The sequence below is a fragment of the Paramisgurnus dabryanus genome, chromosome 2 (genome assembly GCF_030506205.2).
Source record: "Paramisgurnus dabryanus chromosome 2, PD_genome_1.1, whole genome shotgun sequence".
NCBI lineage: Eukaryota > Metazoa > Chordata > Actinopteri > Cypriniformes > Cobitidae > Paramisgurnus > Paramisgurnus dabryanus.
Genome location: NC_133338.1, coordinates 8,625,665 through 8,641,432, shown reverse-complemented (window position 1 = coordinate 8,641,432; position 15,768 = coordinate 8,625,665). Strand labels below are relative to the sequence as shown.

Below are 15,768 nucleotides of genomic sequence, written 5' to 3'. Positions count from 1 at the left end.
TACTTTTAAGTTACTTTTGCTTTACTTTTTATTACTTCGCTGAGGCTTGATCTCTTTCAGGCCTTGCAGGTGTTTTTATGACTGAGAAGTTCAAAAAAATTGCATATTTCCTTCGCATAAATGTCAAGCTCTGGCCTGCCATCTCCGTTTCTGACTTAACTGTTCCCGTTCAGGTTCGCACGCATAGTGTGTAATTCTACGTAACTACATTCAGTTTAATTAAGTACATTATTAATATTTTTTTTAAACAAAAATAATTTGTTTGAAAGATAACTCGCAATATTTTTTTTAAAAGTAACTCAAATATTCATGTGTACATTTAAAAGTAATGCGTTACTTTACTCGTTACTTTAGAAAAGTAATATAATTAAGTAATGCACATTACTTGTAATGTATTATCCCTCAACACTGGTTGTATCTCTTCTTAAGTCTGCAAAGCTTTTATTTTCGCCATTTTTCTGCCTTGAGTCGAGTGCAGACTTTTATGCGTTACTTTGCCCTTACGTTTATCTTTTACACACGGAGACATGCGCACATGAACAAAACTGCGAAAAAGTTGGTTGAGGTGTTTACATGCCACATGAAATCGGGGTAATGAGCAAAAAAACCTACCTGTGCCAATCGTATTTTGCTTACGCCATTCACAATAACAGAAAACCGTTTTACGTCCTTACATGACCCCACACGTTATCAGTTTATTAGGCATAATCTGCGTAAGACTGTTCATGTAAATGCACTCAATGAGTGTTTACATGCACAAAATAAGCAAATATCTATCAAAATCTGCATATTTTAAAAACATGTTTACATGCAAATCAATAAACCGACTTTGCAGACAACTGTGTTTATACAGCATTCAGAGATTTGTCAGGTTTCTCACAGGTAGAGATGTTACTGTACATCTAGTCATTCAAAAACCAGCTCACAGCTCAGCTAAAAAAAGAGTTCAATTCCCAAGAAAACTAATAAACTGATCAAAAGTATAGGTCATAAGAAGCATTGTAAATAATGCTTTGGATAAAACAATATGCCAAATACATGCATGTAAATGCAAGTAGAAATAATACAGAATGAGTAAATATGTCCAAACGTTTGATTGGTAGTGTACTTAATAGTGTCTCCAAATAGCTTATCATTCAAAAAACAGCAGGTAACTGTGCGGACATTTTTATAGGGGTGGTTGGAGAAAAATACTGACATTCTGGATTCAGACGGCAATAAAATCACTGACTACCCCCTGCAAATGATGAAAATACCTTACATCCCCACGAGAAACAATTACTGTCCATTAGAGCTTTAAACTGCAAAAATTGGTGATATTGCCAAAATAATTCAGTTTTCTCTCCATATAATAATGCATTTGGGGTGGCAGTAATTTGATGTGACAAAGCAGCTGGTGCTCAATTATTTTTATTGCATTATGTGGCGCCATGAGTGGTCGCAACCAATGAGAGATAATGAGAGAAAGGTAAGCAGTTTTACATTTTACTAGGTTACGTGTACCATCAGGTTGCAGCTATTACCAATGGCTAATGTGATTCAATGCATAGTTCATTCTAGTGCGTTACTGTTTTAACACTTGTTTTAAATAAAAATTATCCTCTTCGTCTATACGCCCGTTGCCACTGCATTTCTGTCCACACTATACGTGACCGCAAATGCATGAAACACGACCATTCACGCACACTGGCCATGCTCATGCAGGTGTAAAAGAGCTTACTGCTGTAATAATAGGATTATAACCGTTTTAACCTTTTAACACTATAAATGCATCAGGATACGTGTTAATAAACAATTACTATAGAGTTTATAATCTGTGGCAATAGTTGGTGGCACTATTTATGGTGCAAACCTCATTTGCTCCACATGGTGTTTTTAAATGTAAAAAATTTTTTTTTACAATGTTTTCAACTCAGACACATATACAAAACGTAAGTTTAGCATTTTATGGATTTCCTAATTATAAGTCTTTTATGAAATTCTAACAAAATGAAAAATACATATAAACGTCAAAAGGTTACCTCTTAATAATAATAATCAAATATTAATTATTTACAAGCTCAAAAATTCAAATATAATATTACTGAAAAATGCCCATCCCTAGTTTGAACAGCTGAAAGTCAGCAAAGCCTGCAGTTTTGTCTCCATGTTATTGTTAGCAGCTGGTCATTGACATCTTTCAGCATTGTAATGGTCATTTGAGAAGGGCTTGACGAATCAGGGAAGGAAACAGATTGATCCAAAACAACCAATCAGGTCGCAAATGTGGGCAGCCACGCCTTTGTTTACATACAGTAAGTCTCCGTTTAGGTCCATCTACACTGCAGGGCAACCCTTAAGTTTGCAAACGTTTAAAAGTAGTGTGAAAAGACTAAAAACACTAATGTAAATGTAGTCTAAGCAATGCTGTACCTTCTCTGGTTTAGTATCCCAGCACTGCTGCATGAGACCCTGCAAGCAGTAAAACTGCACTTCCTCTGGGCTGCCCAGCACAGGTCTCACTCCTTTAGACAGTTTCTTAGCGATCTGCAGCAGGTGCTGGCCCATGCAAGGTCTGCGGCCAGACAACAGCTCGTACAGAACCATGCCGTACGAGAACATGTCCACCTTAAAGAGAAAACAACAAGAGATTTTTAACAGTAATTAAAATGCAATTTACAACTAAATAAAGATAGTTCAGCCAAAAATGAAACTTCTGTCATAATTTACTCACTCTCAAGTTGCTACAAACTTATAGAAGATTCGAAGCATCGATAGGAGAAACCTGATTCGACTACCAATCTCACGGTCGAATCGTCGCAGATGTGTTTTTAAATGCAAATAATATGTGAAGTAGCAGCTTTCAATAAATATTTTTAAAATGCGTTAATAAATCCGACAACCCCTGTGACCGGGCTACACGTCTATAATAGATTCCTATGTTAATAAACCATTGCCTCTTTCTTTCTACATTTAAAAGACAAAGCTGATACTTTCGTTCTTTTAATAATTTCTTTTTTTTATTTATAAATCACTCTGGGTTATCTGATTTATCTATTTGGCTTGTGTTTTGTTTCCATGCACTTGAGGCATTTTGCACATATTTGTTCTGCACCTTGTTACTTCTGACCTTATCTTATAAAATTTTTTTATTTTTTATAAATGTAAATTCTGATCTAATTTAAGTCTGTATATTGTGGATTGCTTTTCGTTTTATCGCTGTTGCGTGCTGGCCATGCTTGCGCAGGCAATTTAGCCGAACGCGCTAGGTGCTCTGCGTCTCATATTTAGGAGTTCATCAAACTAAACATTAAAAAATGTTTTTCGATGGGTATAAGTTGTTAAAATTTGTTTAAAACAGAGTGGCTGTCTTGTAAAGTTAAAATACAAAACAGGTAAGCAGTTTCTTTAAATTTCGGTGATGAAACGGAAAATATCTGCCTGACACGACTGTGTTTCTTGTGATTTAATGACAAAAATAAACTACTACTACATGTTTACTCAGTTTTAGTAAATAGTTAACTAGACATAGTAGAGCTGTGTATTCCACTTTATTTTTTGTGTGTAAAATAATGTACTACTTCTGGGCAACAACGATTTTGATTTTCTCAAAGTCTGTTTTTTATTTTTTTTCTGTGCAGTTTCATTATTGTGGTATGAACTCTATGAGATAAACCCGGCTCTAAATGGGACATAAAAACGAAACGAACTGTGATTGGTAGTTTTGCTCTTCATTCAGTGTGAGTGGGCTGCTCTTGGCCAAACTAAACTGCAAGATGGACCAGACTTTACGCCACAGGTTAAATATCTGGTTTGCAAGACTAGACGGAGGAAGATGACTATTATCTTGGAGTTGCGGAGGGGAGGAAAAAGTGAAGAACTAGTAAATCAAAGACAGAATGAAGTTATATTCCTGAGGGAACATCACACATTCCTGCGGTTTATTTGAGATGTGGAGTCATGTCTAACAAGAGAGTGACATATTTGTAATAAACATCTTTATAGGTCAGTTCTATAAATAGACAATCATTTTAACAACATGACCGTGTTAATCTTAGACTGTATTTATAGAAAGTTTGGCTTTGCCAACATGAAAGAATAACAGGTTTGCTAACGTTACAAAAGCAAAAAATGACATCACACAGCAGGTATGTAAAACTGTGGGAAATTACAGTACAAGCCTAAGGGTCTACAGTCAATCAAGTATCTGGCAATTTTCCCATCTACAGTATCATGATTCCAGATGTCTCACACATCTTTAAATGATCTTTGGGTAATGACTTAATTTTCATGAGATTTATTTATTACAGATTAAATAAAATGCCTTTAATAAGTTTATATAGATGTTAATGACAGAATATGCCAGAGGAAACAGCACTGAATGATTTATATTGATGATTTGTGTAAATAGTGGCTAAAGACAGAGACAGCATGAGAAAAAACGGAGAAAATTGATCATAATGCAAAGCAATGGACGAGTGTACATATTTATTTGTTTTTAGCATTTTATGTAGCCTTAGTTCATTAAGTTATTTAACCTTTAAAAAAAATACAGAAATTGATCTGACATCATTAAGCACCACAGTTTACCTTGGACCCCAGTTTGCTCCCTGTAACTGAAACATGAAACAAATCGACTGAACCTTGGGGTGGCAATGAATGAAGAATTAATTTTCCTCGGTTGGATGTAATCCATGCAAACTACGCTTACTAAACTCTGGACTGTTTAAAACGGAGAAGGTAAACTGGAAGACAAATCAGCTTTGTGCACTGACACAAGCCTGACAGGATCTGTAATCTTTCTTTGAAGACGTATCCCTATCAATAGCCAAGAGAGGCACTGGAAATTTCAAAGATGAAAAATCTGTGTTCTTAACACCCTCAAGGCAGATTAAATCAGTCTTAATCACAACTTGGATTAAGCAAATTGATTAAAGGACGTCCGGGGGTTCAAAGCAATTAAAACTCTACTGACAACATCTATGAAGTCATGTCAATTAACACAATCTCCATTAATATTTAAATTTGGATTGTATAACAAGCAAATGTGTGTATGGTAAAGCACATATACTGAAGATCTAAAGGGCAGGTGCACTAAATGTGCTCGAAGTACTGGATTATTTTCTGTAATTCTTTATTTATTTATTCCTCATGCCATTCCAGCATCTATGCCCAGAATGCCATACAGGGGCAATTTTTGGTGTCTCCAATTCACCTACTTGCATGTTTTTGGCATGTGGGAGAAAACCTGAGTACTCGGAGTGAACCAACGCTCTGGGGACCTTCTTGAAGTGTGCCAACAGTGCTACCCAATGAGCCACTGTGCAGTGCTGGGTCAAAAAGGGACCAATTAATAGAAAAATATTTATACTTGGCCCATCAATGGGTTAAAACAACCCAGCATTTTGGGCTGCAACAACCCAGCATAGGTTCAATACAGAAAAAAAGTTTCATTCTATCTATATTTTTTCTCTGCTTATAAACTTTTGAATATTGGTATTTTTCTTACTTTAAAAATATTTTTTTTTCCAAAAAGATGAAACAATTGCATTTTTGTGAATATATTTTGTTGGAGATCAGAGTCAGAACAAGCATCAAAATATACACAGAGTTCAAAATTAGTAAATAACATTTTGGCTTCAGTCTTTTTCATAAATCGGGTAAGTGCATCTAGTGGATAATCGCGGTATTGCAGATTAACATAAAACTTCATCAGGAACATGTTTTTCATGCAAATGTTTTCTCTTAACTCTTTCACCGCCAGCGTTTAAAAAAAAAAGTTGCCAGCACCGGCGTTTTTCATGATTTTCACCAAAGTTTAATGCCTTCCAGAAAATTTTCTTCTTTAAATAAAGAAACATACAATATACCAAATGAAAGAACAGACCCTCTGCTTTCAAAAAAAAAAAAAAAACGTTTCATCCTACCTTCAGTGGTTCTTTTGTAATCAGCTTTTGAATATGGGTAGGTTTCTGCAAAAACACCATATTTTGAGCAAAAAACAGAGATAATTCCATTTTTTTGACGGACTTTTCATAGAGATCCCATTCAGAGCGATCTTTAAAACAGACACGGACATACAGCCGCTTGCCATAGGGCAATACTTCCGGGTTTAAAAAGTTGCGGAAGGGCTGGTGGATAATAGCGGTATTGCGGAAAGACGGAAAATCTCGTCATTGGCGGGGAAGCGTTTTCTCTTAATTGACGAGCTATCTTGTCAATGGCGGTGAAAGAGTTAATTGATGAGATAACTCGTCAATGGCAGGAAAGAGTTAATATGAATGAGATGAAAACAAATTAAAATCTTATCACAATTTATCTTTATGCTGTAACAATCCTATATGACTTTATTTTAACCCCAGGACTAGGGGTGTCATGGTTCTCCAAATCCTCAATTCGATTACATTTTCGATTCTAAGGTCACGGTTCAATTCGATTCTCGATTTGTACCTTTTTTTTGAAAGCACAAAATGCCATTTTTGGACTAGACTTTTATGAAATATAATATCTGACCTTGAACCGGGAGATGCCCTGCCATGTAAGTCGTGCTGCCAGTTGAAAAATATGATACACGCACATACCTGATAAAATCAAACTTCCTGTCAGATGAAATGCTTGTCATTTAAACGCGAGCGGGAGTAATGACAAGTTTATATGGGCGCAAACTAATATAATGTCGGAGTCCGCTGCTTGTGTTGTTAGTAAACATGCTGCACAGTGTTTTGTAGATATATATGTTGGAGCTTTCTCTGACATTTCAGCGCAATTGATAAAATAAGATCGCACAACTTTCACACCCGCTTGCAAAATGAAACTGCAGAGATCAGCCGCTTTAGTTTTATCAATGAAAGGCTAAAAATAGCGCTGTACATGGGTGTTCACGCCAGAGGTACTGAACACAATGTTTTACGTCTTTTTCACATTTTTCAAGACTTACTGTGCATTCAGACCGCCACCGGCGAGAGCGTCAAAGTGGCCGGAAGTCATTTATTTTCAATGAGAGCCGGGGGCGACCTTCGGCGAGCAGCGGCGCGGCGCGTTATGTACAGTGTGAGCGTCGAGGAGAGTTTAAATCAACTAAACTTTATGGTAATGAGATATGACGCGGTTCGGCGGCAACCAATCGGAAGGCGGAAATGTTCGGCGGCAACCAATCGGAAGGCGGAAACGTCCGCCTGAGAGGAGTTCAGAGAATGCATTCGAGCGTCAGAGCGTCCACTACACCTTTTCTTTAGCGTCGTTGGCAGGGCAGCCAGAGCTTTTATTGACATAGCTTTTTATATAGGCATACCCATTCAAACATAAGATAACGTGACAGAATTTTAGATATTATTAAAGGGGACAGAGAATGAAAAAACATTTTTTACCTTGTCTTTGTTGAATAATGGTAGTCTACCCGCATTCATGAACATACAAAAAGTGCTAAACATGCTAAACATCTCAGTCTCAGAAATTCCTCTTTTAGAAATGTCAGCCAGAAAACGGCCCAATCTGAAAAACTGATGCTTATGACATCACAGGCATCTAACTGCCCCTCCACTTTAAAATAATTGGCTACATTTTTTGAGTGGCAGCAAGATCAGCCAATCAGTAATGAGATTGCAAGTTAAGCCAGTAGGGGGAGCCAAATAGGTGCAAAACCGCTTGTTTAAAATCCCCCACCCTAATAGAGCTATCTGAGAGAGGTTTTTAGGAAGCTTCTAAGGCATTACAGACCCAAACAACAAAATGTTTGTCTACATGTCACATCACCGAACAAGGATAAATACCCCGTTCAATCATTCTATGTCACCTTTAAAATTATTTGTTAATGTTCAGCTAAAGAAAGGAGGTCATACACGTCTGAGATGGCGGGTGGCTGAGTAAATTATATGAGAACCTTCATTTCATTCAACTGTCTCTTTTATTTTGATTTTTTTTTATATTTTATACACTATTATCTCTTATTTTATTATTATGTCTTGATGCTGTACTAGGATGTGTACACTGCAAGCTTTTATCTCCAAAGAAAAATCCAACCACATTTGGTGATAAAGCTGTGATAATGCGATGTACTAAACGGTGAAGAAGATCAGACCCAAAATAAATCACCATATTTGAATAACTGTACAGCAGAACTGTCATTAGATATCAAAGTATGAATAAGGATCTAACAGTAGTAAATGTGTTACTCATAAACCAAATAAGCGTAACCAGATGGTTATAGACACACATTCACTTGTCCAAGAGCACACAAGCTATGATTTATGACGTGAACACACTTTATAAAGAAAGAAGAACAGACAATGGGGAATACCCATAAGATGCAGTCACTCAAATGACACAGACTTGATGTATTAAACTCATGGGAAATGAAACGTATATTATGAAGTGCTTGGCACATCTGCTCATCGAAAATGTGTGTGCTCAGGGAGTATTTTGAGTGTGTAATAATGTATGTGTCAAAGTGCCATTCATAACTGAAATGAGATTGTTCACGTAGCTCAACTGTTAAGCATAGTGTTAGCAATGGCACGGTCATAGATTCAGTTCCTAGGGAAAAGATGATAAAATGCATACTGGGAATGCCATATAAGTATCTTTAGACAAAAGCAGATCTGTCTAAATGTAATGTAAAGTGATGGGACTTTTAAAGTTCAGAATCATTTTTTAACCTTTAATGAGGTATCAAACAGGATGCAGAATTTGGATTAATGAGAGTAGATTGTTGATTTATTTTCAGTATAGAATAAGATTTGATAAGAACTTTAACTACTAATAAAATTTCATAGAAGTTTAAGCTATTATATTTATAATGTTGTTTTGTTGTAAATTATAATTTTCTGAAACATGTTTGTGTTTCTGTGGAGAATCAAGTTTATTTAATGACTGGATTATAGTCAGTCATGAATTTTGTGGTACAATACATCATTTTATAACATTAAAAGTAATATAATTATAAATTAATAGGGCTGTCAAAATTAACGCGTTAATTAGGCGTTAATGCAAATCATTTTACTGTCACTAATTTTATTAACGTGATTAACGCAACACCCTTGGTCCAGCCTATTTGGATATATATTAGTGTGACCCGTGCGTTCTAAATGATTCAGAGGTTTTCATAAAAATAAAAACATTAAGCTCTCGTCTAGCAAATCCAATGCTCTAAATGGTCATTTAATATCTAAAATTTATTTATTTGTACGTTTTCTGAGAGGTCATAAAGATGGGTCTCCATCCGCATATTTTGGTTTCGCTTTTAATCATGCAAAAATCTAAAAATAAATGGCAGGACTTGCTTGATGTTAAAAGGGTTATTAAGAGAGATAAAGTTCAGGACCTGATTAATGTTGAAAGAGTTATTAAGAGCGACAAGACTCAAAAACGATCTTCCTCGCGTGCACACAGAGGCGCGAGTGCGCGTCCCCGACTTGTAGACATCTACACAAAATTACAGTTTAAAAATCTGTTTTGACAAGAATTCACGCAGGTATGACCTTTAATCTGTTATATCTGAAGTGAATGTTTGGTTAACTGTGGAAAAATATCTGATGTGTTAACAAAAAAAATGAAATCTATTTGTGCTAAATCTATTTATTAAATCTATTATTTTAAAGTATGGATCTGGTAATTGTGTGGTACTGTAATTTGGGATTTTTCTCAAAACTACCTAGATTCAAACAAGTCTTGCATTGTTTTGAAGTTTTTTAATGATGTCGAAATATAAAGCACTCATTTTTAAAATTTGCTCATTCCGACTTAATTTGTCATTACAGCTCACAAATGATGCAGCAGCAAACGGAAATGGAGAAAGAAACGAGTCTTCTGAAAGGAAAATTCATATACAAAACAATGGCTGATGGTTCTGTTGAAAATGTTAACAGGCTAGTGTAATATAAATTTGCATAAAGCATCTATATTTGTCCACACCCAAAACTGAAAATTGTTAAATTAAGGTAAATTTAGAACAGATAAAAATGTCAGATTAATTTGCAATTAATCGCGAGTTAACTCATGAAATTATACATTTAATCTAGATTAAATATTTTAATCTATTGACAGCCCTAAAATTAATTAAAAACCAAAGTTGCTATATGCAGCCGCTAGGAACGGGAAAGCGGCAAAAAGTAGTTTGCATCGTCTTTGTTCTTTATTCAACCTTAGGTTTTCACATTAAAAAAAAAATACAAATACCTAATCGTACCAAAAAAGAGGGCTCCCCATTGACTTTTGCAGAGGCAATCAGAAAATAAACAGAAATTATGTTTACAACACGTCACCCATGCCCATATAGCAAAAGACTCTGGGGCAAACACGCCGCGTACCACAGTCCACACAAACCGCCCTTTTAAAGTGGACTCCGAAATTGAAAAACAATGTTCACATTAGGGCTGGGCAATAGAGCTAAAATGTTTTTCATCGATATAACGTGTTATAGCATTCGATAGCGATAATTATTGATACATTTTATTACGCTTTTTAAAAAGTAGAAAAAAGTTATAATTTAACCACTTGATGTTTTATTTACACACTTAATTAAGGTAAACAATACAAAATTTTTGAAATTTGTATATATCTTACATAAAGATTAAATTGGTGTTAAATAAACTCTATAAATGCTCTCTCTTGAGCATTTTCGTCAACATAATGTTTGATTCCTATTCTTTGTTTCTTGTTGTTTGTTCTAAACTTTGTTTGCAATGGTGGATCGGCTACTTTTCTTCATCTACATTTTTTAATGTACTGTAAATGTCACCAAATTAGTACGGCCTGGTACACCAGCCGTGTTTGAGATGTCAAATTTGCGTCTAGTTTGCCAAACATTTTGAGTTTACTCGCTTCATTCACGTGTAAAAGCCGCGCATGAAATTCTAGTCAACGAGACATTCGCATGGAAATTCCTGTCATGGGAGGGGCTCCTGCGACTCCGCTCGCTTCCTGTAATCACGTCACTACTAGAGCAAGCTCCTGATTGGGTAACGCGGCACGTTTTTCTGCCAAAGTTCAAGTTTTTCAACTTGCGTGTTTCCCGCGGCAACGGTCAATTTGCGCCATTCGCGTGAACTAGACGCGCGAATGAGGCGGAATCGCATCTAGCACACCGCGCTAAATGCCTCATTCGCGCCACGAGACCTCCAGACGCACGTTAACGCTTCTTCACATTGACTTAACAATGAAATCACTCGCGCTTGACGCCTCTACCACGGCTGGTGTGAACGCAGCAGTAGAGTAATAATTTTAATAAGAAATTTGTATTGCGTGTCGAACACTGCCATCCATGCGTATCCGCAGTGAGTATACTTTGAAAACGGCACTAATGCATGCACGCGCACAGGCCGGACGCGGAAAAAGTATACCTGGCTATGTCATGTAGTCCAATGCAGTTTTAGCAATGCGTTAACAGGCGTCATATCGAATGCCCCCCCCTAACGTTATCGTTAAAGGTGTACCGATGGTACATACTGATATCGCTTCATCACCCAGTCCTAGTTCACATCATCCAAACAAATTGAAATCTATCGTTAATTGGAGTGCGCACCAAAACTGCTATTGTGAAACCCCTATAAGAGTATATATTTTAGTACCTTTTCATCATAGACGATGCCAGGCCGAATCTCAGGTGCCTGATACCCAGGCGTGCCCTCGACACCTAAAGCTCCCTCGTGAAAGGACTGTCGGGAGATGCCATAGTCAGAAAGCTTGATGTTAACAGAATCCTCCACCTCCAGAGACCACACCAGGATATTATCAGACTTGAGGTCGCAGAAGATAATGTTCTTCTTGTGCAGGTAGGCCAGACCTGCTGCGATCTGATATGCCACTTTAAACGTCAGCATGTGGCCCAGGGGCACGTAGTGAGAACCTGAGGGTATTGAGTAGAAAGGGTAAGTCCAATACATCACACAAGTATGAAATATCACAAACTATTTATTGTAAAATAACTTTTGTTTTAAAAACAATAAATATAATCACTTGCCAACATTTTGACGGCATTAATAGGTTGAACAATGCTTATGTTTTTAAAGTGTTCACAGATTTTAGAATATGTGACCCTGCCTGTGAAAATCAAGCTAAAGTTATTGTGATTTACTGTTTTCTATTTAAAATCATCCTACATTCTATGAAAATATAACCTTGATATCTTTAATATTGACTGAGGTCATGTCAAAGATTGAAATTGAATTTAAATATTTTTCAGAAAAACTAGTAATGATAATGATCATGTTTTAACTCATTCCCCACCAGTCTTTTTTTAAAGCATTTTTTTGTGCCTTCCAGGATTTTTTTATTTTATTTTTATTTTATAGTATATTTCTATAAATATATAAACATACAAATAAATCAAATGAAAGAACAGACCTTCTGCTTTTAAACAAACAAAAAATGGGATAAAAACTTTTATCCTATCTTCATTTGTTCTCTTTTTATAACCTTTATATATGGGTAGGTTTCTTCAAAAAAACCAAATTTAATACCAAAAATACCAAATAACCAAGTTTTATGCAAAAAGCTGAAATAATTGCATTTTTGTAAAGGAATTTTGTTAGAGATCAAATTCAGAACGATTATCAAAACATACACGGAGTATAAATTAATGACATTCGTTTTTGCTTCATTCTTTTAATAAATTGGGTAGGACTGCCATCTAGTGGATAACAGCGGAATTACAGATTACTGTTCAAATTCGTCTGAAAGCATCATTGGCAGGAATACGTTTTGTCTTAATTGACGAGAAAACTCGTCAATGGCGGGGAAAGAGTTAAACAGAGATATATTTTTGCTGTGGTCAATAACTCACAAGTGTGGTCTATCAATACCAGGTGGAATTTTGAACAAATAAATTAACTCTCAAATAATTTAACTTTACTTTTGACCCTGTCAGCTGGGACGAAAGTAACACAACAGAACAAGATAGATTTTTGTTCTTGTTTTTAGTAAACAAACATGACTATAACCTTGATAATTTGTAACTGCAAACATTTTTTCATTTATCTTTGTGAAAATTTCAGTTTCGTTAAATGTTTCAAAAGCAACCCGACAATACAAACTTAAATTATTGAGAATAAAACATTTTGTATGTATCACAGTATGAACACTATGAAAATGTAACTAAATTAGCATAATATTATTTCATAATGCAAAGTATTAGCAGCGGGAAAAAAGTAACAAGTGTTACTTTCGTACTGACAGAAACTCTTGACATTTAAACCTGATTTATTTTATGTTGGAAAAACTCTGAGAAGGCTAACTTTAGGATGTCTTACTTTTCTTAATTATTATTATTATAAGAAATCCTAAGAGGTTAGTCAACTGTTCCATCAATTGCTAAAAATTCATTTTTGGACCATAGATATGACAAACATCCTCAGGCCATTCATAAATAAATATTTGCAACACAACACACAATGTGAAAATTCATGCAAGTGTCTTGCATGATCTGTACAACAGTGTAGTTGTTATTTGGCTGGCAAGAGGTTTTGTGTTAAAGCAGAAAAATGCAGACAAATTCCTGTGCTAATTAACATGTAAAACCTTTAGCACGTTCCTCCAGGATGGTGTTTAGGCTTCCCAGTGGCGCCAGCTGCAGGGCGAAGCACAGCGGGTGTATGCTGATGCCAACCAGGGCCACGATGCAGGGGTGTTGGAGTGAGTGCAGCATGCTGGCCTCCTGACGAAACTCTGAGAAGCTTCTAGCTGCGTCCATGGACTGCAGGTGTTTTACCATGGTATCTGTAACCATATGTAAGTAGGTGTGAATGGACATAAAGCAAACACAACTACATCCAAACACATCAGTACTGGAATTCAACTTTGTGAAATTTTGAATACTTGTGTATTTTCTTTAAGACACACAGCATTGCCCATAGTTGATTTTATGGTGCAGAAAGATTATATTCATATACCACAGTATTTGTATAGTACTTCATTGCCACAGAATGTGCAAAATTAAACTGTAGCAATACTGAGATATCTTTAAATAAGGGAAATAAGTGAACATTAAGTGAACATCACCCAAAAAAAACTTACATGCAAAAAATATATAAGCTTCCAATTGGCTTAATCCCGGTCTCAGTCCATTAACAAATACCAGTTTGTTGGAAAAATCCACTAAACGGCACGTTGATTTACAGTAAAGTCCTCAAAATGCATAAAAGATGAAAGTGAAATGACCATGTATCACATTCAAAGTTGTGCCTTGTTAGTACCTGAACCTGAATACAACCCGAATGCATCATAGCACCCCTTAAAGGAATAGTCAGTTTTCTTTAAAAAAAAATCCAGATAATTTACTCGTCACCATGTCATCCAAAATGTTGATGTCTTTCTTTGTTCAGTCGAGAAGAAATTATGTTTTATGAGGAAAACATTGCAGGATTTTTCTCATTTTAATGGACTTTAATAGAGCCCAACATTTAATACTTAACTCAACACTTAACAGTTTTTTTCAAAGGAGTTTCAAAGGACTCTAAATGATCCCAAACGAGGCATAAGGGTCTTATCTAGCGAAACGATTGTCATTTTTGACAAAAAAAATAAAAAATATGCACTTTTAAACCACAACTTCTCGTCTATCTCCGGTCCTGCGTGACCTAACGTAAATGCGTAGTGACGTAGGGAGGTCACGTGTTACATAAAACGCACATTTGCGGACCACTGTAAACAATAAACTGACACAAAGACATTAATTAGTATCATTCCACATACAACAACGTCAGAACGGTCCTCTTTTTCAACACTTGTAAACACTGGGGCGTAGTTTCGTGTTCGTCCTCTGTGACCTCTTGACGTATTGCGTGGGGTCAGCTGGCGCATCACGACCGGATCTAGACGAGAAGTTGTGGTTTAAAAGTGCATATTTTTTATTTTATTAAAAATGACAATCGTTTCGCTAGATAAGACCCTTATGCCTCGTTTGGGATCGTTTAGAGTCCTTTGAAACTCCGTTGAGCTCTATGTTGGGCTCTATTAAAGTCCATTAAAATGAGAAAAATCCTCAATTCCTCAGAAAACATAACTTATTCTCGACTGAACAAAGAAAGACATCAACATTTTGGATGACCTGGTGGTGAGTAAATTATCTGGATTTTTCTTTTAAGAAAATGGAATATTCCTTTAATGTATGGTTTTAGCTTCATTTCTACCTTTTGAATCCTCATTTGCAATATTTCTAGTTGCATCTTTAGTGATTTTTTACTTTGTCTTTTCGAAAGAAGCAGATTTATTTTAGACGTGGAGGTTTTTTGGCAAAAAAGCTTGCATGCACTTAGAGGTTCAAATTTGTTAAATACCAATGAAAGGAAATAAAAATAAGGCATTTAAATTACTGACTTATAACGTTTTTATTGCCATTAAAGTTAAATAACTGAACCTTGCTGGGTTTTGCATCTAAACTCCTCATTTATTAACCCACACTCAGGGCTGAAAAGATCAACAACCATGACTCTAACTACGAGTATAAATTAAATTTTAAAAGAATAAGCCAAAGGCTTTTTGTGCATTGACTAATTTCACCTAAAAAAATACAATTACGCATTTATAAAACACATATGTAGGTCAGTTCTGAACTGAGGTCAGTTCAACTCGTACTGATCTTTCTCCTTGAGAAATAATACAAAATCAAATCCAGACTCTGACCTCAAAGAGAAAACCTTTAACAGTTCCCTGACCCTGAACTACAGTACAAGCTCTGATTTACAGCTGCAGGGCTTTTAATGGCTCTGGTTCCTCAACTGCACTGTTCTGGGGTCAGCTCTCAGCACTGTAAAGTCTTAATGAGCAGAGCTACAGTTTCTGTCCTGCTGTGGCACA

General features: G+C 35.9%; 1 protein-coding gene across 2 annotated transcripts in view; it reads right to left on the bottom strand.

The window, feature by feature from the left end:
* Positions 1–15,768, bottom strand: part of lrrk1 (leucine-rich repeat kinase 1) — a 134,181-nt gene that overhangs the window by 24,963 nt on the left and 93,450 nt on the right. For both annotated transcript variants that reach the window (XM_073811892.1, XM_073811893.1), the window contains 3 exons: positions 13,492–13,689; positions 11,544–11,821; positions 2,413–2,607 (listed from right to left, as the gene is read on the bottom strand). In XM_073811892.1, coding sequence (XP_073667993.1) covers positions 2,413–2,607; positions 11,544–11,821; positions 13,492–13,689 — 671 coding nt within the window. The remainder of the gene's footprint in view (positions 1–2,412; positions 2,608–11,543; positions 11,822–13,491; positions 13,690–15,768) is intronic.